Raw genomic sequence first — 24,378 nt, forward strand, 5'->3', positions numbered from 1 at the left:
GGCTGGGAGGCACCTCCTCCCGCCTCAGGTCACGGAGGATCCCAGCGGCTCGCTGCGTGCTGGACGTGACAGAGGGCAGCGACACGTCCCACCAGTGCCCTCGCAGACAGACAGCACCTCGGAGCAATGGCAGCACTCAGGCGCCTTCAGGCAGCGTCCAATAGCGGTCTTCGTGAACCACGAGCCGGGCGCGGTGGCCAGGAAGGGGAGGGGCGAGGGGCGGGGCGGGGCGGGAGGAGGGACGGCGGGGCCAGCGGTGTGCTCGGCAGTTTCCACGCGTTCGGATTGCGAATTGGTTGTCGTTTCTGCGGCAGTCTCATCTCCCGGTCTCTCGCCGCCACTGAATTGCCAAGATGTCGCTTTCTAACAAGCTGACTCTGGACAAGCTGGACGTGAAGGGAAAGAGGGTCGTCATGAGGTAATCCTCGGGGTCCTGCCGCAGCCTCTCCGGGCAGGGCCGACTTGCTTCCTTCCCATAGTGGCCTTTCGTCCTTGTCTCGGCCCCACGGGTCCTAGCCCTACAGAGCCACCATTGTGGCTGAAGATTTGGCCAGGCTAAATGATTTCTAACCTGATTTCCCCCAGCCCAGAAAGCGAGCCACAGTTGCCTTTTGCGGGGGTGAATACACCCAGGAAGAGCTCAGATTGCAGGGACTTACTTTGCCCGCTGTTCTTATTTCTGAAAGGCTGTGGCCTCCAGTTCCCAGTTGGCGAAGTGTGATTTGATGCTTAGCCTGCAGATCCCTAAGGCCTCAGGGAAGGAACCTTGAAAGATCATTTGGTTAGTCGTCCCCCAGCCCCGCGCTTCCCAACCCCCGCCACCATCCCGGATAAATGAGAACGGCCCACACATTTCAAAGTCCTTGCACAAAAGGACATCTTTACCAGAGGATGTTGATTTCAATGTTTAGAATTTAGAACCCCCTAAAGCATTGGGGGGCGGTGAGAGGGTGAGGTGGGGTGGGACTAACTGAAGGAGGCCTTGCAGGGCTTATATAACAGGCCTCTGCTGCCCTACCCTGTCTTTGGACTACAGGCCATGGGGTTTGCGTCAGGGTTGTGACACACTGAGTAGGGTGTGGCTGCTCATTTTTGCTGTTCTCCAACCTCATCCTCCTAGGTAGTTAGAAAAGCAGGATATTAAGTGGGGAAGGCTCCCCATGCACTTTTGGGTCTCTTACTCCACACGTGTAGATCTCTGGACACCTACTAGCATGGCTCCTCCCTTATTTGCCAAAACTACTAGTATGATGCTTTTACATTTCTCCTTTTTGTAACATGTACATTTGTGCATACCAGGAACAGAGTGTAGGAATTCAGATAGGTATGAACTGATGGACTTGACTGTTCATATACCTTGACAGGGTCCAAGGGTGGTGCTTTCAGGGGCTATAAGGACTTGCATTGATAGCGTTGTGCAGTCTTGTCCTTTTAGGGAAGTGGTTGATTGATGGGCGGGCATGTGAATGATGTGATCCAGCCCCTTTCCCAATTTGGGCCAGTTCAAGTGAGGGCAACTTTTGGATATTAACAGGCACAGAAAGTAGTAGGGGATCTCCTTTTACCTAAGGCTTAAACATATGAAGGCACTGTGAATTAATGAACTGTATGAACTCCCTAAAATTCCATGTAGCTCTCCTCTCCCCTCTAGTTTCCTTATGGCACTATTATTTTGCAAGTGGTCTTCTCTGCCTTGCTGTGGAAATAATCAGAACTCAATAGCTTATAGCCATGAAAAACACCCAGTGTCCACATTTTCCTAAATGATCTAGTCTTTTGCAATCTGGACGGAGTAGGAATCACAGCCATCCTAGTATTAGATAAGAGCCCTTCCTACTCCTCAGCTGCTCTTAAGGAAAGGGGATAGACTATGAAAAACAGGACAAGTGGACACTGGCATGCAACTAGATTTTAAGTTTTAATTATTTCCTCCCATCTCCACTGTGCCCAAGGCTGACCTTTTCAGATTCAGGCACCACCTGAAAGACAGAGTTGGGGCATCATGTTGGTCGCTTTCCTACAATTGCAGTCTTGGGCTTTATCTCCTTTCTTCCTATAGAAACTGGCTTGAGGAATTATCTGGGCCAGCTGGGAGTGAGACTAGAGGAGGTGCTTATCTTTTCTCCCTCTGGACCTAATATGAAATATGTTTCTGCCCAAGGGCTCAAAGTTTCATTTAACACAGATTAACCCTGAGCCTTGAAATGACTGGCTAGTTCTCTTTTGCTGATGGAAAATGACCTGTCCAAGGTCACTGAACTAACAAGTTTGTGGCAGAGCCAGGACTAGAATTTGGGTCTCCTTGGCTACCAACCAGATCCTCTAAATTCTTGGACATAGTGAACAAGGACAGGTTAAAGTAGACCTTTTGTCTGCTGAAGGTTGCTATCAATAATTTTCCCTTTAATCTGGATAAATTCTACTTATTTGGCCTGAGGACAGAAGGTTGCTTTTTTCCCTGATTAATAATGTAGCACTTGAACAGAGAGTCACATTGTAGGACTGCTTTTTTGGAAGAGTCTAGACAGCCATGCATTGTCAGCTCAAATTTCTTTTTGTTTCTGTCCCTTTATGTGGTGGTTGCTGGCAGTGTTCCAGCAGTGGGGCCTCCTGAGTAGTGGCTGCTTCACTTGCCTCCTCTCTTTGTCTTTCAAAAGGGAGCTCAGATGTTTGCTGAGTTTTAGGGCCCCTGCTTTGAATTGCCAAAAGAAATTGATTTGTGGAGGGAACTTTATTTTAGATTGCCAGAAATTTCTGACTGGATAATTACCAGGTTTTACCTCAGTTTTTTAGGACTCCATTTGACTTTATAGCCCTTAGAGTAAATTTCCTGCTTAATTTTGCGATGTCATTTCCTTTCTTCCTCTCATAGGTTGCCAGTCATACTCCTTTGCTGACTTGTGAAGCACTTCCCTTTTGCTTGCTCCCACTTCCCTGTTTTTTTATTTTTTTTTTAAAACCTCACAGTTTTTCTCTAACATGTTGTAACTTGTTATGCAACAGCCTTGGTGTAGTGGAAGAAGAAATGGGAAAAACTGAGCAGAAGAGAAAAAAAAAGTCTCTAAAAAGAGCCATAATACTCCAATTTTCCAGTCAGGGCAGTGAAGTGAGGGTGAGAATGGTTCCTTTAAGAGCTTTTAATGGAACTGGGCCTGGATTCCTGAGATTTCAGGGGATAGAGACTTGATATTCTTATTACAAATAAATTAATATTTTAAGGTTTATTTTGAAATTATTATGTATATCCATGGGAACTTGCAAAGATAGTATAGAGAGGTCCTGTGTTCACCCAGTTTCCCTCATTGGCTACATCTTACATAATTATAGTACAGTATCAAGAGTAGGAATTTGACACTGGAATAAAGTATATAGTTCTTTGCTATATCACATGTGTGGATTTGTGTAACTCCTACCACAGTCAAGATGCAAAACTAGTTTTGTTTGAACACCACCAAGCTCTCCCTCTCTCTATTCCTTTTGAGTCATGGCTTCTTTCCCCCCATTCCTAATCTTGGTTAACTACTAATCTGTCCTCCATTTGTAAAATTTTGTTATTTCAAAAATGTTATATAAGTGGACTCATACAGTATATGTCCTTTTGGTATGGGATTTTTTTTTTTTACCCAACATAATGCCCTTGAGATTTATCCATGTTGTTGGGTTTTGTATCAGTAGTTCATTCTTTGTATTGCTGAGTAGTAGTCTATGGTATGGATGTTCCATAGTTTAGCCTTTCACACACTGAAAGCCATCTGGGTTCCTTCCAGTTTGAGGCTATTTCAGATAAAGCTTCCGTGAATTTTGAACCATTGTGTACAAATCTCGGTATGGACATATGCTGTCATTTCTTTTGCATAAATACCTAGGAGTGGAATTTCTGGGTCATATGCTTAACCTTTTAAGGAATCCCCAGACCATTTTCCAAAGCAGCCACATCATTTTACATTCCTACCAGCAGTATCTGAGTGACCAGTTTCACTGTATCCTCACGAGCATTTGGTGTCATTATTTTTTATTTCAGCCATTCTGATTGGTATGCCTGAGGGTAAGCTTGGGATTGTTTAGGGGAAGTATAAAAGGAAAGTGTGCAGATCTTATGCAGAATAGAACAAGTGGAATATGTAGGCCAGAGCAGTTTCTGTGGTAGAGTCCTCAGAGGGGAAGCTCGAAGCTGAGCTGTTGTCAAGAGTCTAGGAGATGATGAGGAAGGTAATCTACAAGCAATGAGAAGAGAGTACAAGTCCAATTCTCATCAGTAAGCTGGGTCATGGAAGCTTGGATAGATAAGAAAAATTCTTGAATGTTTCCAAAGAATTTTCTCTCTTTAAGTGTTTGCTGGTAGGGAGCAGCACTGCAAGGGGGAGCTTGTGCTCAGACCCTTGCCATTAGCCTCTTTGAATGTGGGCCTCCTAGGAGGCTGCAGGGGGTTGGGGGGAAATGACCTGTGGTAATGGTATACTCTGTCCTCTTTGGAATGCACTTTAAGGCTGGCAAGGGCCTTGTTTAGGATATTTAAAGAAAATGCTTAGAGTCAGAATCAAGTAGCTTGAAATTGAGTGTATTTTTTTTCTTCAGAGGGATACTGCCTTTATTTTTTAAGATTTTAATTAAAATGTTGAATATAGAATTGCTCCCTTAACACCTTTGGAAAGGCTGCTCATCAGTGAGGAAGAGTAGACTACAGGCCTGGGGACATAGGAAATTGATAGTTTTCTTAGTAGGTCTAGGATTTTGTAATTGTCTGCCAAGCCTCAGCCTTAGGGAGGAAGGACTAGTGATGGAGCTTTACAATCAAACACGGCAGGAGTCTTCTTGACTAGGTCATACTTTCACTGTAGTTCCTTAGTGCATCCTGCTAGCTGTTTTTAGTAATGGTTGATCTGCCTTTTAGATCACAGAATCATATTTTGCAGAAGCATTTGCATGTATAATAACATCCACCACTTTTATGGCACTTAGAGTGTATCAGGTACTCTCCTAAGTACTTTGCAAATTGCTGACTCATTCTCACAATTACTGTGAAGTAGATATCACCACTCCCATTCTATAGATGAGAAAGAAATCACTTTAATTTTTTGTCTTTTTAGGTCCACACCTGCGGCATATGGAAGTTCCCAGGCTAGGGATAAAATCAGAGCTGTAGCTGTGGCCTACGCCACAGCCACGGCAATGTGAGATACGAGCCGTGTCTGCAACCTACACCACAGCTCCTGGCAATGCCGGATCCCCACCCACTGAGCAAAGCCGGGGATCAAATCCTCATGGATACTAGTTGGATTTGTTTACGCTGCTCCATGATGGGAACTCCCTCCTCTCGGGCTTTTTGAAAGAGGCTGTCTTATTTTTATTGTCTGTGTTTTGCTTAAAGAACACTGTGTGAACTTGGTCTTGGACATTGGCTTTCTTTCTGGTCTTGAGGCCCCAGGATCTCCCCAAAAAGAATGATATTCTCTTGGTGTTTTATTTTTCCAGTTAACATTTTCTTTTGAGTGATGTCTGCTTCATTAAGACCCAGAAATAATATCAAAGAAATCAGAATTGAGATGTGTTCCTTATAACCCCTCACCTCTCCAGCTGCCATTATTTTTAGATACTATCATGCTAGGCCCACATAGAAATCTTTTTATTTTTTTATTTTTTTAAATTTTTATATTTGTTTTTTTGCCTTTTCTAGGGCTGCTTCCTGTGGCATATAGAGGTTCCCAGGCTAGGGATCTAATTGGAGCTGTAGCCGCTGGCCTATGCCAGAGCCACAGCAACGCGGGATCCGAGCCACGTCTGCAACCTACACCACAGCTCACGGCAACACCGGATCCTTAACCCACTGAGCAAGGCCAGGGACCAAACCCGCAACCTCATGGTTCCTAGTCGGATTTGTTAACCACTGCGCCATGACGGGAACTCCTAGAAATCTTTTTAGATAGTACTGGTTTTATTTATTTGTTTATTTACCTTTTAGGTCCATACCTGCAGCATATGGAAGTTCCTTGGCTAGGGGTTGAGTGGGAGCTGCAGCTGCTGCCCTATGCCACAGCCACAGCAACATGGAATTTGAGCCACATCTTCGACCTATACTGCAGCTCATGGCAATGCCAGATCCTTAACCCACTGAATGAGGCCAGGGATCAAATCAGCATCCTCATGGACTAGTCGGTTTTGTAACCTGCTGAGCCACAACAGGAACTCCCTAGATAGAACTGGTTTTAGCTTCCCAGGTCTTCAGGGCTAGTTTCTGTGATTTAAGTTATTTTTTTCTTTTTTAAAATTTCTCTTTCGAAGTATAAGATACACACTTAAAAGGGCACAAGTTTAAGCTCAAAGAATTATTGTAAAAGGAACACCATGTCACCTAGGTCAAGAAAGAGAACATTACCAGAGCCTCCAGATCTCCCTCTGGTATCCTGTCCCAGTCACTACTCCTACCCCCTTCCCTGTGGCTAACCACTATCTTCTAATACTGCTGATTATTTTTAAGGTGACTTTTGAACTTCCAGTCTATTTAACTGGTTCACTAAATAGTGCCTCTCCTAATCTTTGAGGGAACAATAAAATGATCATGGCTTTTAAAGTGATACTTTGTTTCTTTTTCAGAGTGGACTTCAATGTTCCTATGAAGAACAACCAGATAACGAACAACCAGAGGTAATGACCTTGCTAAGGCTTGAACTAGGTTTAAGATGTTATGTGATTGTGGGTATATAGGATGAAATTATTTTCCGTTCCTACTGTAGAACCATGACAACTTAAGCTGCATGATTGTGGCTTTCAACCCGCCTAGCATCTGGTCTGCTTTCTTAGGAGAATTTAGAAATTGAAAAAAATCATCTTAAGAAAGCAACTTTTTCTCCCAGTTTTTTTCCCCATTTTTTTTTAAATTTGAGGAATTTGAGGGTATTCATTTTTAAAGAATATCAAGGTTTAAGGTTATTTGGCTTCCCCTGCAAAATAAAGAACTGTGCAAGAGAAGGATTTTTTCTTAATTTATTTTTTTATTATTATTTCTTTATTTTATTTTCCCACTGTACAGCAAGGGGATCAAGTTATCCTTACATGTATACATTACATTTTTTCCCCACCCTTTTTTCTGTTGCAGCATGAGTATCTAGACATAGTTCTCAATGCTACTCAGCAGGATCTCCTTGTAAATCTATTCTAAGTTGTGTCTCATAACCCCAAGCTCCCGATCCCTCCCACTCCCTCCCTCTCCCATCAGGCAGCCACAAGTCTTTTCTCCAAGTCCATGATTTTCTTTTCTGTGAACAAAGGTTCATTTGTGCCATATATTAGATTCCAGATATAAGTGATATCATATGGTATTTGTCTTTGTCTTTCTGACTCATTTCACTCAGTATGAGATTCTCTAGTTCCATCCATGTAGCTGAGGATTTTTTAAATGCTAATAATTATTAAGCTTACATGTAGCTTTACAAGCCCCTATTCTAGGTGGCCTTGATACAGTTTTTGAAGACTTCTGAAGTAATATTTTCAGTCAGTTTAGGCTGCTCCAAATGTCTTGGCTTCTAGATTCAGAAACAGAAATTTTAAGTGATGGTCTGCTCTCTTGGTTTTGACTTTATTGTAAAAGAAGAGTTTTATTTTAAATTTTAAGTGAAAGGTTTGAGCTGGAAAGGTACTTTCCAGTAATCTAGATCAGTGCTGTCTAATAAAACTCTAACATGAGCCACATATAATTTAAGATTTTCTAGTTGCCACATTAAAAAAGTAAAAAGAGGGAGTTCCCATTGTGGCTCAGTGGAAATGAGCCTGACTAGTATCCATGAGGATTCGGGTTTGATCCCTGGCCTCGTTCAGTGGGTTAAGGATCTGGCATTGCTGTGAGCTGTGGTGTATGTAGGTTGCAGATACAACTTGGATCCCACATTGCTGTTGCTGTGGCATAGGCCAGCAGCTGCAGCTCTGATTTGATCCCTAGCCTGGGAACTTCCACATGCTGCAGGTGCAGCCGTAAAAAGCAAAATAAATAAATAAATAGAAACAGGTGAACTTAATTTTAATAATAGCAATATTTTACTTAATCCAATACGCCCCAAGTAATCATTTCAAAATATAATCAATTAAAAAATTAACCAAAGGAATATTTAACTTTTTTGGTATTAACTATTTGAGATCCAGCATGTATTTTACACTTATAGTACATACTAATCTTAACTAACTACATTTCCAGTATTCAGGAGGTACCTGTGGCTAATGGCTACCATATTGGACAGTGCAGGTAAAGACCCAGAACATTTTCAGATATTGGCCTCAGAATAGAGCCTGGCTTTCTGCCACAGCACATCCCTGCTGCACCATAGTGGAAGGTCTTTGTATAAGGCAGCTCTGAGCCTTCTTGACTTTATTTTCTGTTGCACACAGAAAAGATTTGAAATATGCCTTTCAAGGACTTTTATGTATAAAAACCAGAGAAACAGATATGAGTAGATCTTTTAATTTTTAGAAATCCATGGAGTTGATTATCAAAATGAAGCATTAGAAAAAATAGAACTTGCCAGTAAGGGATAGTCCTGAAGATTAATTTGATTTCATTGGGCTAATGTTGTACCTGATGAAGCTTTCTTCTTTATTCGATATAAATGAGTTTTTATATCTGCCAAGTAGCATAAGCTCTTTTATTTTATTTTTTTAAATTTTTTATTACTCAAATGAATTTATCACATCTGTAGTTGTATAATGATCATAACAATCAGATTTCACAGGATTTCCATCCCACAGCCCAGGCACATCCCCCCACCCCAAAAACTGTCTCCTCTGGAGACCATAAGTTTTTCAATGTCTGTGAGTCAGCATCTGTTCTGCAAAGAAGTTCAGTCTGTCCCTTTTTCAGATTCCACATGTCAGTGAAAGCATTGGATGTTGGTGTCTCATTGTATGGCTGACTTCACTTAGCATGATAATTTCTAGGTCCATCCATGTTGCAAAAAATGCTGGTATTTCGTTCTTTTTAATGGCTGAGTCATATTCCATTGTGTATATGTACCATTTCTTCTGGATCCACTCCTCTGTCAATGGACATTTAGGTTGTTTCCATGCCTTGGCTATTGAAAAGAGTGCTGCAATGAACATCAGAGTACATGTGTCTTTGCAAGTCGTGGCTTTCTCTGGATAGATGCCCAGGAGTGGGATTGCTGGATCAAATGGTAGTTCTATGTTTAGTTTTCTGAGGAATCTCCATGCTGTTTTCCACAGTGGTTGCACCCATTTACAATCCCACCAACAGTGTACTAGTGTTCCTTTTTCTCCACACCCTCTCCAGCACTTATTGTTTGTAGACTTTTGGATGATGGCCATTCTGGCTGGTGTAAGGTGGTACCTCATCGTGGTTTTGATTTGCATTTCTCTAATGATGAGTGATGTTAAATATCTTTTCATGTGTTTTGTGGCCATCTGCATGTCTTCTTTGGAGAACTGTCTGTTTAGATCTTCTGCCCATTTTTTGATGGGGTTGTTTGTTTTTTTGGTATGGAGCTGCAGAAGGTGTTTATAAATTTTGGAGATGAATCCCGTGTCAGTTGATTCACTTGCAAAGATTTTCCTTCATTCTGTGGGTTGTCTTTTTGTGTTGTTTAGGGTTTCCTTTGCTGTGCAGAAACTTTGAAGTTTGATTAGGTCCCATTTGTTTATTTTTGTTTTTGTTGTCAATACTCTGATAGGTGGATCTGAGATGATGTTGCTGTCGTTTATGTCAGAGAGTGTATGGCCCATGTTTTCCTAGCATAAGCTCTTTTAGAAATATAACTTGGCCGAAATGTTACCTTATTAAAGAGACTTTCCCTGGCCACCCTATCTAAAATTGCCTCCACCACAATTTTCTTATCATCTTTCTCCTCCTACCTTGCTTTATTTTCTCCATAGCTCTTATCACCATCTGAAGTATATATTTGCTTATTGTTGATTATCTCTCCCTATGTTAGAATTACTTTTCTGAGAGCAGAGACTTAATATATAATTGAATTTGCAGAATCTGGTATAGTAGCTGCCACAAACGAAGGATTCAATAAATACTTCTTGAATAAATAAATGATTTTCTTCATTTTCAATTTTAATTTCTTAAAGACTGGCAAGAATTAAACGTTAGTTTGGGGTTTGTAAGAAAAATTCGAGATGTTAAAGGAAGTTCAGTAATTTTTAGGTTAAACTATAATTTAGTAAATGCGATATATTCTGTAAACCATATTCTATACAATGCATTTTTTTCCTACATAAAAAAGTGACTTAGGATCTGTAATGGGTACAGAAAAGTTACATATTTTTTCAGTTTTCCTCAGATTTCCTTTAATGTTTTCAAGATTTGGAGATTTTATATTTCTTCCACAGTCAAACACTTAGGGTATTTCAGGGGTCCCTAAGGTGACTCACATGTTTGGTGATTCACTAAGAAGGACTCATAGGATTAAGCATATAGTTCTCAACTGCTAAAGTTTATTACAATGAAAGCATACATGACAAGATCAGCAAGGGGAAAAGATACAGGCAGTCTGGAGAAGTCCATGTATGTGCTTCCTGTGCTGTCTCCCTCTCATGAGGGGACACACCAAGTGTGCTTCTTTCTTCAGCAGTGAAAAATGCAGTAATTGTGTGCAATGTTTCTGTCCAGAGAAGCCCTTTAGAGTCTCAGACCCCAGGATTTTTACTGGGAGCTGATCATGTAGGTACCCTCTACCCAGCAACTTCCAAAATTCCAGACTCTTAGAGGGAAGCAGGTGTTCAGCATAAATCACCTTGTTTGTACAAACAAGAAGCAGTCAATGGCTCTTGTCAGAGAGCTTAGGGACCACTTCAGAAGCCAAGTCTCAGACATTAGCTAAGAGCCAACCTTCTAAAGATAGCATGCTTGCTATATTAGCTTTTTTCTGCACAAGGGGCAAAACATGATGAGATTCTACAATCCTAGGAAGAGGGTTGGCATCCTAATTAACTTCCTCCCCTGTACATGAACCTGAGGACCACCACTGAGTTGCTGACACTAGATTTGAAGGAATTTGGAGAAGAAAAGGGGCTTTATATATTATGAGGCCATGAATAAAATAGTTCCCACTAATTCTCAGGAGTAACCATGTTCTACTTGCTGTCTCTTTTTGGTTGCAGGATCAAGGCTGCCATCCCAAGCATCAAATTCTGCCTAGACAACGGAGCCAAGTCAGTTGTTCTTATGAGCCACCTAGGCCGGCCTGATGGTATCCCTATGCCTGACAAGTACTCCTTGGAGCCAGTTGCTGTAGAACTCAAATCTCTGCTGGGCAAGTAAGTTTCAGGCTCTGGTGCTGGTGAGTTATGTGGCAGGAGGTGTCATCAAGCATGTTGTTACTAGTTCTTAACTTTCAGACTGTTCAAGTGTTTCCATCTTGTGCTCTCACCAGGGATGTTTTGTTCTTGAAGGACTGCGTGGGCCCAGAAGTGGAGAAAGCTTGTGCTGACCCAGCTGCTGGTTCTGTCATCCTGTTGGAGAACCTTCGCTTTCATGTGGAGGAAGAAGGGAAGGGAAAAGATGCTTCTGGGAGCAAGGTAGGACCAGTGATTTTGACATTACCGGGGGTGAGGAGGGCTGAGTCTATAAGAGACTGTGATTGAAGAGTAGAGGAAGCTTATGTTTATTTTGACAACTTTTTATTGAAGTACAACATATATATAAAAATGCACAAATGCACAGCTTGATGGATTATCACAAAGCAAACAGACCTGTGTACTATCACCTAGGTCAAGAAATAGGATATTGCTAGTATCCCAGAAAACCTCCTCGTCATGCTCAAGTGGTTTTGAAATACTTTGGGAAAATGTGTGAATAATTTGGGTATAAGTGAACATGCTGCTTCTAATAGTCCCTTTGTTAGACACTTGGCCCATGACACATGAGGATTTTTTTCTCAAATAGTGTGTGATAATACCCTGTCAAAGGGTAGGCTGTGATTCCCAAGTACTGAGAGCAGACATTCACAGGTGGTTGTGGGAGTGAGTGTCCATGTACCAGGTGTTCCTGGTTTTAGATTTTTTTTTTTGTTTGTCAAGCCTGGGACAGCTTTTCTTTTCTTTTCTTTTGGCCACACCCATGGCATGTGGAACCAGGGCCAGAGATTGAACCTGTTGCACAGCTGCAACCCAAGCCAGGCAGTAAGAATGCCAGATCCTTAGGCTACTGTGCCACAAGGGAACTCCTGGAACAGTTTTTTTCTGAGCAACAGGCTCTAGGGTGTTATGGAAGGACAATCTGTATTCTTATTTAGAAGGGGAATTAACTTAAAGCTTGAGCTTGGTACTTTTAAGACAGTAAATTAAATTTGTTATCATTGGACTCTTATAAAAGAATTATGTGAGCAGAGAAAGTACTTTATTAATTCAAGTGGAAAGGGACTGTTTGGGATATTTGTAGTTGGGTAACGATGGTTGTGATGATATTGCCTTGGATTGAAGGCATTTTTCTTAAAGTGTAAATCATCTTTCTTTGAATTTCTCCTTAAGATAAGGAAGTACAGGAGTTCCCTGGTGGCTCAATGGGTTAAGGATCCAGCATTGTCACTGCTGTGGCTGGGGTTGGATCACTGGCCTGGGAATATGCATGCTGCAGGCATGGCCAAAAAAAAAAAAAGATAAGGAAGTACAAGTACCATCATATTTTCAGAAAAAAAACCAAAGTCTCAGAAAGGCAATCATTTGACTAAAGTTAGAGGCAAGAGGTAGTCGTACCATTGCTTGGTTCCATATATATATATGGCTCAATCTATTAGACCAGCAAACTTTCTGTAAAGGGCCAGACAGTAAATATTTTAGGCTTTGTGGGCTGTACAGTCAGTCACAACCTTATATGGTCTCTTGTTGGAACTATTCAACTTTGCTGTTATTGTGCAAAAGCAACCATAGGAAAAAAAAATGTAAAGGCACCCGTAGATAACCCACAAAACAGATTATTGTGACCTGAAAACTAGAATTCAAATATCAAATGATAAAGCTAGCTCTTTTAAGATGATTTGGAATTTGCCTATTGGTAGAAGGGAAGCTGAAAGCACCCTTTAAGTAATTTCCACTCTTAAGGTCTTTAGTGTCTTGGGGAACAAGATGCTCTGAAGGCTAATGTCTCAATGATTTGTACTTCTGACATTTCTTAAGGTCAATGGAGTGCTTGCTTTCACGTGGTTTCTTTTCTTAGCACTGCAGCCTCTGGCCTTGCCACAGTAGTAAGAGTCAAATGTTGACCTAAAATTTGGTGCCCTTTTAGATTGAAACTCAAGCTAGAGCTTAGAAATGGCAGGAGAGGCGTTTCTGTTGTGGCCCAGCAGTAACGAACCCGCCTAAATTCTATGAGGATGCAGGTTCGATCCCTGGCCTTGCTCAGTGGGTTAAGGATCCAGCCATGAGCTGCAGTGTAGGTCACAGACAACAGCTCAGATCTGGCGTTGCTATGGCTCTGGCATAGGCCAGCAGCTATAGCTCTGATTTGACTCCTAGCCTGGGAACTTAAATGTATCATTGGTGCAGCCCTAAAAAGAAAAAAAAAAGAAGTGGCAGGAGACAACTGGCAAATTGAGGCAAAACCTTTTATTCAGGAAGTGATGAATCAACTGTGCTAGTCTATGTCTTTTTTAGTTAGTTAACTTTACATTTAGTGTCCATGTCTTTTCATGCTTGAAATTTCAAGAGCCAGCCATAAGTTCAAAGTGAATTTGTTTCATTTTTTTATCTTTTTAGGGCTGCACCTGCGGCATATGGAGGTTCCCAGGCTAGGGGTTCCAATCTGAGCTGTAGCTACCAGCCTACACCACAGCCACAGCAACGCCAGATCCGAGCCACGTCTGCAACCTACACCACAGCTCACGGCAACACTGGATCCTTAATCCACTGAGCGAGGCCAGGGATCGAACCTGCAACCTCATAGTTCCTAGTCAGATTTGTTCCCACTGTGCCATGACGGGAACTCCTCAAAGTGAATTTAAAAACAAGGTTGAGGTCATAAAATTTTTCATTTTTCCAGTGTGCCTGCCTTGGTCTTTTAGGAGTATTTTCTTTCTTCTAGTTATGGTTAATCAAAAATGAGAAATGGCTTCTGATTATTATTAATTTCTAGGGCACCTTTTTCATGAAGAGCTTTCAATTTGCCTCATTTTTGCTCAAACAATTCTTTTTTTTTTTTTTTTATTTTTTTTTATTTTTTTTTTTGGTGGTGGGTGCTGCGCCTGCAGACATGTAGAAGTTCCTAGGCCAGGGATTGAATCTGAGGTGCAGCAGTGATAGTGCTGAATCCTTAACCACTAGGTCACCAGGGAACTCCCTCAAACAGTTCTTAAATGGACGGGTTAGCTTCCCTTTGTAATAGGTGGAATAATTTCAAGGACAGAGAGCAGCTTATCAAAGGTTACAAAGTAAATTAGTGTCAGACCTGGGCCTAGAGCCCAGGCTTTCTGCTATTTGGTCAGTGTTTTGATTACTACACAAACCATCTTGCAGTCACCAGTAGCAGATGATATTCCATTCTAAAGAGATTGTGGGGGCTCTACAGTCTTTGGTTTTAGCTTTAGTGCCCCTGCATTTTTTGGATCATTAGAGAAAAGTCCCTGTTTTTTGTGGTAGCCTTCTTTGCCTCAGTACGTTGGAGAATGGGAGTGGATGGTGACTAAAATGAACATCTGCTCTTCTCTGCCATGTCCCCCTTATCTGGCTTCCTGTGCATCTTTGCTTCATTTCCTACTGGAGACTGTTCATCCTGCCATCCTGCTTTCTTTCCCCTTTTGGAATGGGGGAACCCCTGGATACTGAGCTGACATTAAAAGCCCTATGTTTTGATATTACTTTTTGTTACTCTCTTTTGTAGAAGTAATGTTTCTTGTTTTCTCAGATACCTTACTTCAGGGAAGGCTATATAAATAACCTCCTTTTGATATTATATAAATGAGTCAAGATAAGGACAGAGAAGGATAATTCAAATTTTGTCCTAGGAGTGGGGGAGAGGCCAGTGGGATGTGATTAGAGGTTAAGTAATGGTTCAGTAATCTTAGGTTTGCAATTTGAGGGAAGGTGAAAGAGAGCAGAAACATGCAGAAATGACCAAAAGACTTGGAATATTTGGAGGAAAGAACATATCCTGTTGCTAGTTGTAAAAATTGCTGTCCTATAAACTGAGGGTCTTTAGAGATTGTTCGAGAGGACTCGGTATGAAATGCTTTTACAGTTGTCTTTGGAGCTTTCACCATTTCCTGTGGTTTTTTTTTTTCCTTTTATTTTTTTTCTCCTTCAGGTTAAAGCTGATCCAGCCAAAATAGAAGCCTTCCGAGCTTCACTTTCCAAGCTAGGGGATGTCTATGTCAATGATGCTTTTGGTACTGCTCACCGAGCTCACAGGTACTAAAAGTTTTTTGTTTAGTGTCAAGCTAGCTGGGAGCATTATTTTTCTATTTACTAGAGAAGCTCAAGCTCTGGTTTTTGGATATTTCTGTATTATACTGTGATCTTTTTGGCTTCTATCTCTAAGTGGAGCTAGAAATTAGACTGTGGTTCATGTTGCATATCCCTGATTTAAAGAGGAAATAAAAGTAAAAAATGTTGAGAATTATGGAACTTCAGTAAAATGTGGCTCTTTCTCACTTTAGGTATTTCATGGAGAGCTCTCCCTTTGTGAGTGCTGTGGAAACAGAATCTTAGGCTATCAGTAGGAAGTAGATTGACGAATCCATTCCTCTTGTCATCACCTGGCTGATTATTTATTGTGATTAAAACCTTGGCCTGAAAGCTGTTAATTGGGTATTTTAAATTCTACTTAAAGTCATTGCTTTTCTTTTCTTTTTTGTTTTTTTTGGGGGCCCCACCCATGGCATATGGAAGTTCCCAGGCTAAGGGGTTGAATTAGAGGTGTAGCTGCTGGCCTACACCATAGCCACAACGCTAGCAATGCCAGATCTGCGACCTACACCACAGCTCATGGCAACACCGGATTCTTAACCCACTGAGCAAGGCCAGGGATCCAGCCTGTGTCCTCATGGATGCTAGTCAGATTCGTTTCTGCTGAGCTACGATGGGAATTCCAAGTCATTGCTTTTCATTTGTTCCCCTTGACCCTGCATTGTTAGTCAGAAAACCTTATCTTGTACCTAAGTGTTTTTGTTGTAGTTTGGGCATCAAAACCATGGTGTCTTGGAATCTCAAAAGTGAAAGTATTTCAGTGATAAGGAAATGGCTTCTATAATTGGAAGAATTGCTAGGGACTGACTAAAATTTGAGTTTCTGTTCATTTCTAGCTCCATGGTGGGAGTAAATCTGCCAAAGAAGGCTGGAGGTTTTTTGATGAAGAAGGAGCTGAACTACTTTGCCAAGGCCTTGGAGAGCCCAGAGCGACCCTTCCTGGCCATCCTGGGCGGGTATGGAGAACTACAAGATCATGCTTTAAGTAGTGTGTTTGCCTGGTAGTAGGCTGAAACTTGGGTGGTTTATTGTCAGATAGCATGATCAAACAGGATGACTGAGGAGAATTTAATAAAGGGACTATCTGCAAAGCTGTGGGTAGGGTTTAAGGAAACCCAAAAGCAACAGTACAGTAATGTGGGGTCATTACTCCAGTCATCAGAGGGCGGAGAGGGTCCTGTGATAGGAACTGTAGCCTTTGGTCAAGGGATATAGGGTTGGTCATGTAGCAGGGAAAGAGCCAGTGTCTTACTTGTATACCCCCTCCTACCTCCAATGGGCTACAACCCAGCCGGACATCAGAGGGTAAAGGACTTGATAATAGTCCTTGAAGGTCAGCTTCTTGCAACAGAGAATAGGGCTGGGAAGGATAGAAAATGGTTCTGGAGGGAAAAATGGGAAAGATCCACCATTGCTCATCTAACAATTTTTGAAGCACCTGAGCCTTTCACATACTTACTATCTGGCAAGGAAAAACTATGAAAACCTCATTTGGAACTCATTTCTCCAGATCACATGCCTTTTTATATTTTCTCCTGTGGGGAAGGTACCATGTGGGTAATGATATGCTACTGGCTTAGCTAAAAATAGAAATTTCAGAAGTATAGGTCAAGAGCCTAGGAATAAACATTTTAGGTGATAAATTAGGGACAGGGACCTGGGACTGTTTGGATAAGATCTTGACACTTGGCATGGCTATCTAGATAGCAGCCTCTTTAGGGCTGGATGCTCCTGACCTTCACAAACAGGGTTTTTTTTTTCCATGGGACTGAACACACTCAGCATTTCCCTATGAAAGCTGACTCTGGAGTTGGGTGTCAATTTCAGATAGCATAGTTGCTCTCCAGGCTTCATGAGCCCAGTTTCAGGGTCCTAAAAATAGTTAAGGTGGATACAAGTTATCTGTGTCCTGGAAGCATTGCCCCTCTTGTACACTGAGTTATAAAGGTCAGACTCTAATCTTTGCTTTTCTGGAAATTAGGATTTGAGTTTTGTTCTCTAACCTTCCTTAGACCTGGAATATGGGAGTGAGTGCCACCTAGTGGTTATGATCAAGTTGGACTCTGCCTAAAATAGCTGTTTTGGGGAAGTTGTGGAGGTTTTTTTTCTCTACCTTTCTTACACTGTAGTTTCCTTAGAACATTAACAGTTTAGGGGAAGATTTTACATTTTATTATTTTTTTAATTTTTTGTTTTTTTGCTTTTTTAGGGCCACACTCGTGGCATATGGAGGTTCCCAGGCTAGAGGTCCAATCGGAGCTACAGCTGATGGCCTATACCAGAGCCACAGCAACGCAGGATCTGAGCTGCATTTTCGACCTACACCACAGCTCATGGCAACGCCAGATCCTTAACCCACTGAGCAAGGCCAGGGATCGAACCCGCATCCTCATGGATACTAGTTGGATTTGTTTCTGCTGCGCCACAATGGGAACTCCAAGATTTTACATTTTATTAAAAAATTATTGTGGAAACACACAAACATTTAAGAGAATAGTATAATTAAACCCCCAGGTATCTATCACCTTGCTCTAATAATTATTGGCATTTTTGCCAGTCCTGCTTCATTTATCTTTTAATACTTTTTTTTTTAATCAGGAGTATTTGAAAGGAAGCCTTAGATACCAATTTCATTTCTTTTTTTTTTTTGTTTGTTTGACCACGTCTATGGCATATGGAAGTTCCTGGGTCAGGGTTTGAACTTGTAACATAGTAGCTACCGAAGCCACTGCAGTGACAATGCTAGATCCTTAATTCATTGCACCATAAAAGAACTCTTATCATTTCTAATACTTCTGTATGCATCTCATAACAGATGAGATTTATTTTAAATAACCACTGTGTTATACCTAACAAAATTTTTTAACAACTTTGCTACTATCATTTAATACCCAGTTTATATTCAGAAATTCTCCATCATTTCTGAAATGCCTTTTTACATTTGGTTTGTTTGAATAAAGGTCCAAATAAAGTCCATGCATTACATTTGTTTTTCAAATATCTTTTATTCTATAATAGTTCTCTCTTCCTTATTATTTTCATTCCATTGATTTGTTGAAGAAGCAGGGCATTTGATCTGTAGAATATCCCACATTCTTTAGAAGACATTGAGTCTCTTTTCTTCCCCTTTCTCTCTCTCTCTGTGTGTGTGTGTGTAAAACAGTTAATCCATTCTTAACCTTGGTGGTGATGAATCTTTACAAGTGAGATAGCAATAGTTTGTCATCCATTCTGCCATATCACTATTGTTTTAAGCCTCCATTTCACAAATCCTTACATTGGACCTCTCAGAGTAGGTATCATCTTGTTTGTTGAATGAAGAGGAAATAGGCCCAAGGTGATTTGTTTATTTGAGAGATTTAGCTATATGAGTATTTGTGGAAGGCAAGCTGTTATTTATGTGAAGGACTTTTTGCGTTTCAAGTGAATTTGTTTTTCATTAGATTTTTTTTCTCTCACAGGGAGATGAAAGGAACATGTGTTTATTATCTTATTTCCTTTTACTAGAATATAAGCTCCAAAGGAGTAGGGATCTTTGCTTTTGCCCACTAATGTTCCTGAGAGCCCTAGAATAGTGCTTGGCACAGAGTAGATAATCGATGTTTTGAATCAAGTAGTCCAATAGAATAATCAATGCTATAAAGCAAATTTCCCAGCAACTGAGCATGGACCTAAGAGTGTGATTATCTCTGTTTTTCCTCAGTATATATTTGTTTGGTATATAACTAATCTCTGCTCTAGGGTTAGGACAGTTCTCAGTGAGCTCATGGATCCTACAATTAGTAATATTTCTCATGTACAATTAGCAATCTTGACCCTCTGACTTTTGGGGGGAGAAGGGGCAAAATAGATCTATTTGGAACTTTTGATTTCTTTAGATGATTGTAGTTCTTCTAAGCCCTTCTTGGCCAAGAGCCATACTTTAAAAGCATCTCTTAGCAATGGATTGGCTTTTTGAGTTGGAGAAACATAGGACAAACTTAGCCAATACTTTTTTCACTTTGTGGGACATTGATTTGGAGAAACATAGGACAAACTTAGCCAATACTTTTTTTACTTTGTGGGACATTTCTCTGTTCCTGTGCCTTTATATTAGATCTCAGGCTTATCACTTCCTTAGTCCATTGTTTGGTGATGATTTTTGCTTTCCCTTCCAGAGCTAAAGTTGCAGACAAGATCCAGCTAATCAATAATATGCTGGACAAAGTCAATGAGATGATTATTGGTGGTGGAATGGCCTTTACCTTCCTTAAGGTGCTCAACAACATGGAGGTAGGAAACCAATGCCAAGTGGATGTGAAATAGCTCTCCATGAGAAATAGCAAGTTATATAGATTTAAAAAGAAAATTAGCTTCTGATATGAGTGCTAAAAACTTCCATTTTTATTTATTTTGCAAGTTGTTTTTCTTTTGTCATTGAATTGTTCCTTTATATTGTGTTGTATTTTGTTCCTATCTGCTTTGTGAAGTAATTACGTTCTTTTTTTTTTTTTTTTTTTTGTCTTTTTTTGTCCTTTGTTGTTGTTGTTGCTATTTCTTGGGCAGCTCCTGCGGCATATGGAGGTTCCCAGGCTAGGGGTTGAATCGGAGCTGTAGCCGCCGGCCTACGCCAGAGCCACAGCAACGCGGGATCCGAGCCGCGTCTGCAACCTACACCACAGCTCACGGCAACGCCGGGTCGTTAACCCACTGAGCAAGGGCAGGGACCGAACCCGCAACCTCATGGTTCCTAGTCGGATTCATTAACCACTGCGCCACGACGGGAACTCCATTCTTTTTTTTTTTTTTTTTTTTTTTGTCTTTTGTTGTCTTTTGTTGTTGTTGGTAATTACGTTCTTAGTATAGAGCTGATCTTCATCATCTTGGCTCCTTTGTATAGATTGGCACTTCTCTTTTTGATGAAGAGGGATCCAAGATCGTCAAAGATCTGATGTCCAAAGCTGAGAAGAATGGTGTGAAGATTACTTTGCCTGTTGACTTTGTCACTGCTGACAAGTTTGATGAGAATGCCAAGATTGGCCAAGCCACTGTGGCCTCTGGTATACCTGCTGGGTGGATGGTGAGTCAGTTGGATAGTTGGTTGTATGAGTAAACAGATACATTTTGGTATCATGCATTCAACTAACAAACATGAATTTAAAAAAAATCTCTAAAGATTTATGTTAGAAGGGCTTCAAATGTTGCATTGAGACCCTCTTTTGGGGCGAATCCATGGGGGAAAAGCAGTGGTATCACATTGATGCTAAGACTCTTTATCAGTAATGTGGGGACAAAAGTGTTTTTTTGTTTCTTCATCTAATTTAAGTACTTAACTATGTGCTGGGGACAGTTCTATGTACTTTCATGGTTTGGGCTATTCTGGATTATGTTGCTACCTAGAAATCTGTATAAATTTTTTTCTTATATGAAAATATTAAGATAATACAAGTATACTTACTATAGGGAGGGAAAAATTTATGTGTGTATTAAAAACTTAGTTGACTGTAGTGTTCTCCATATATTATCATTTTAATAGCTGTACAGAATTGTTAATGTTGACATAATAGTTTGCTTGGTTGCTTTCCTTTTGTTAGGCACGTGCATTTAGTTTTCGGTTTCTTTAAATGTAGTTTCAAAAACAGCAGCATCAGCATCATTTTGAAACTCATTAAAAAATGCAAATTCCTGTCTGCCCCCCTTCACTTGCTGAAGCAGAAGCTTTGGGGGTAGAGCCCAGAAATTTGTGCTCAAACAAGCCATGCTGGTGATTCTGATGCACACCAAGTTTTGAGAACCACTGATCTTGCTCAGTATTTTTCAACCTTGGCACTATTGACATAGTAGTTTTTGTTGCATTGTAGAATGTTTAATCCATCCTTGGTCACTAGGTGCCAGTAGCACCCCCATCACTAAGTCATGAAAACCAAAACTCCAGACATTGCCATATGTCCCCTGGGGAGGGACAGAATTCACCCTAGTTTAGTTCTTTATAATCATAAAATAGTGTGGCTAAGAATGTATACATGTATGTGTAACGGGGTCACCATGCTATACAGTAGAAAATTGATAGAACACTGTAAACCAGCTATAATGAAAAAAGATAAAAATCATTCTATATATATGTATATATATATAGAATGTTTTTATCACATAACTTTTGAGGTTTTCCCTTAGACTTGATCTTCCATAAAGGATATGAACATGTTTATAATTTTAAAGACTGAAGGATATCTTTTGCTTCTTAGAAGATGCTGATGTTCAGCCTTGAGTTCTGGTCTTGGTTAGAGGTATGGTATTTACTCCTCTAGCTTTTCTTGGTAACTCATCCTCTCATTTAACTCTGCCCCTTAGGGCTTGGACTGTGGTCCTGAGAGCAGCAAGAAGTATAGTGAGGCTGTTGCTCGGGCTAAGCAGATTGTATGGAATGGACCTGTGGGCGTATTTGAATGGGAAGCTTTTGCCCAAGGAACCAAAGCCCTCATGGATGAGGTGGTGAAAGCCACTTCCAGGGGCTGCATCACCATCATAGGTAAGGGGTCCTATACAAAGCCAGGGCCAATAGGAGTTGGCAGAGTTCTGATCATAGGAAAGTAGACAGAAAATGGTTAACTTTTCCTAGGTTTCTTGGAGCCAGATCAATCTTGTGAGTTAAATGGGTATATAATTCATGGAGGAACCTCTAAATGAGATGGAGTTGGGGGGCTATCAGCAACCTTTTGGACTTCAGAGCACACCAACTTATAATTTTGATGCCAATCTTCTTTTCTCTCCTTTCCCCTTTATACTTGGCTTTCATTCAACAGGTGGTGGAGACACTGCTACCTGCTGTGCCAAATGGAACACGGAGGATAAAGTCAGCCATGTGAGCACTGGGGGTGGTGCCAGTTTAGAGCTCCTGGAAGGTGAGATTCTTTAATATTTTTTGGCTTATTTGGGGGAAGGATAGTGTTTATGCAGTGTGAGATGGATAGAATGGAGTGGAGATAGTGGGTAGTTGTCATTAGCAGTCATTATTAGCTGGGCAGTATAAATGTAGGAACTTCAAATAAAGCTCCTGGCTTCCATTTGAGGTGGGGAGGGCCAGATGGGAAAACTAATTCTCAAAGAGCTTATGCTCTAGTAGACCTGGGACCCAAAATATAAAAAGTTACCCAATTCCTGGCCATGTATCCTAGAGATGAGCTCGTATGTTACTGGGAAGATAGAAAAGGACAGGTCTAGCTTAGTGGATCTTATAGTAATGCTGACTTTGTGTGTGTTCTCTCAAAAACAGGTAAAGTCCTTCCTGGGGTGGATGCTCTCAGTAATGTTTAGTACTTTCCTGCCTTTTGGTTCCTGTGCACAGCCTCTAAGTCAACTTAGCGCTTTCTGCATCTCCACTTGGCATTAGCTATTATCTTCCCCCATGTCAAGATTCAGCAAGTAGCCAAGAGATGTAGCACCAGGAACCCTTAAACCATTGCACAGCATCTCAGCTCATCTTTACTGCACCCTGGATTTGCCTATATTCCTCAAGATCCCATTTGAATTTACTAGTGTCTAAACCATTGTGCATTTAGAGTGCATATATTTATGCCTGTGTTAGCCTAGTTCTTTCTGAAGTAGCTTATTTTGATTAGCTTTTTCATTGTTTCACCACTCAACATGGAAACAAGATGAAATTCCAATTGTAGGGAGAGAGGGAGATGAAGTTGGTGATCTATTAAATAAATAATAAATATCTATTGAAACTGGGATTTTTTTCCTGTCATATTTTGTTAGGGTGAGAAAAGAATCTTGAGGAAGGGATCAGATCATCTATATTTCTGAATACAAGAAATGGGACAGCAGCAGTGGGGAGGGAGAGGGCTTAGATAAATGTCTACTCTTTTATTGCAGTCCTACTAATTTATGGCAGACATTGTGATAGGTGCTTTTTAAAAAACAGTATTTTTATCCATTTATGCAAGACCATAATTTAAAAAGTCAAAGCTTGTAACAAAAAAATAGGCCTTAGCTCATTCCTCCCATTTGTGATTCCCACTCACTCCCCAGAAGTAACTGCTTTCTCTCTTAGTTTTTTCTGGCATTCACCTCCATGTTTCTAAGTAACATGCTTATAGTGTTAACTTCTTGATTTCTTAAAAAAAAAAAAAAAAGATACAGGAGTTCCGTTCTGGCTCAGTGGTAACAAACCTGACTAATATCCACGAGGATGTGGGTTCGATACCTGGCCTTGTTCAGTGGGTTAAGCATCTGGTGTTGCCATGATCTGTGGTGTAGATCACAGATAAGGCTCGGATCCTGCATTGCTGTGGCTGTGGTGTAGGCTGGCAGCTGCAACTCTGATTCGACCACTAGCCTGGGAACTTCCATATGCTACAGGTTTGGCCCTAAAAGGCAAAAAGCAGTATGTATATATATTGCTTTTTAGGGTGTTCCCTTGTGGTGAAGCAGTTTAAGGATTATCACTGAGGTGGCTTGGTTTGCTGCTGTGGTATGGGTTTAGTCCCTGGCCTGGGAACTTCCACATGATACAGGTGCAGCCAAAAAAAAAGATAACTATCAATTTCTTTTGAGAAGATTTAGTTCTTTCACAGCCTCTGTTCCATACATACTTCCCCCTCTTTCTCCCAATGTAGTTTTGTCATAATTCTAGATTAGATCAAGGGTCTATGTTATGATTATAAATACTATTCACAGCTGAGTTACATCATATGCCATGATTATATTTACTTACGTACCTTTTTATTTTATTTGGCATTAATAATAGTTTTAAAAAATGGTTTCTTTTTTAATATATACCTATCATTGATTCGTTCCCAACATATTCAAACAGGACAGTTGGTTCCTGCTCTAGTTTGTCCTGGCTGGTCCTCTAGGTTGGATGGACAGCTATTGCCCTGGGGCTTCTTTTTCCAGAGTAAATCCCTCTGGGGTAACTCTTGGGGATTCCTTTAGCCTCCTGTTTTGGGCCTTCCCTTTCCTGGATCTCTCTTCCCCTTCTTTCTTGGTTTA

General features: G+C 40.8%; 1 protein-coding gene across 1 annotated transcript; it reads left to right on the forward strand.

Annotated features, from left to right (window-relative positions):
* Positions 268 to 23,117, forward strand: PGK1 (phosphoglycerate kinase 1). Its single transcript, NM_001099932.1, is given in 11 exon segments — positions 268 to 418; positions 6,592 to 6,642; positions 11,107 to 11,262; positions 11,379 to 11,523; positions 15,242 to 15,345; positions 16,239 to 16,358; positions 19,560 to 19,674; positions 20,282 to 20,461; positions 21,733 to 21,910; positions 22,185 to 22,283; positions 22,655 to 23,117. Coding segments are annotated over 11 exon segments (1,254 nt in total). The 5' UTR covers positions 268 to 353; the 3' UTR covers positions 22,696 to 23,117.

This window comes from Sus scrofa, chromosome X, assembly GCF_000003025.6.
Source record: "Sus scrofa isolate TJ Tabasco breed Duroc chromosome X, Sscrofa11.1, whole genome shotgun sequence".
NCBI lineage: Eukaryota > Metazoa > Chordata > Mammalia > Artiodactyla > Suidae > Sus > Sus scrofa.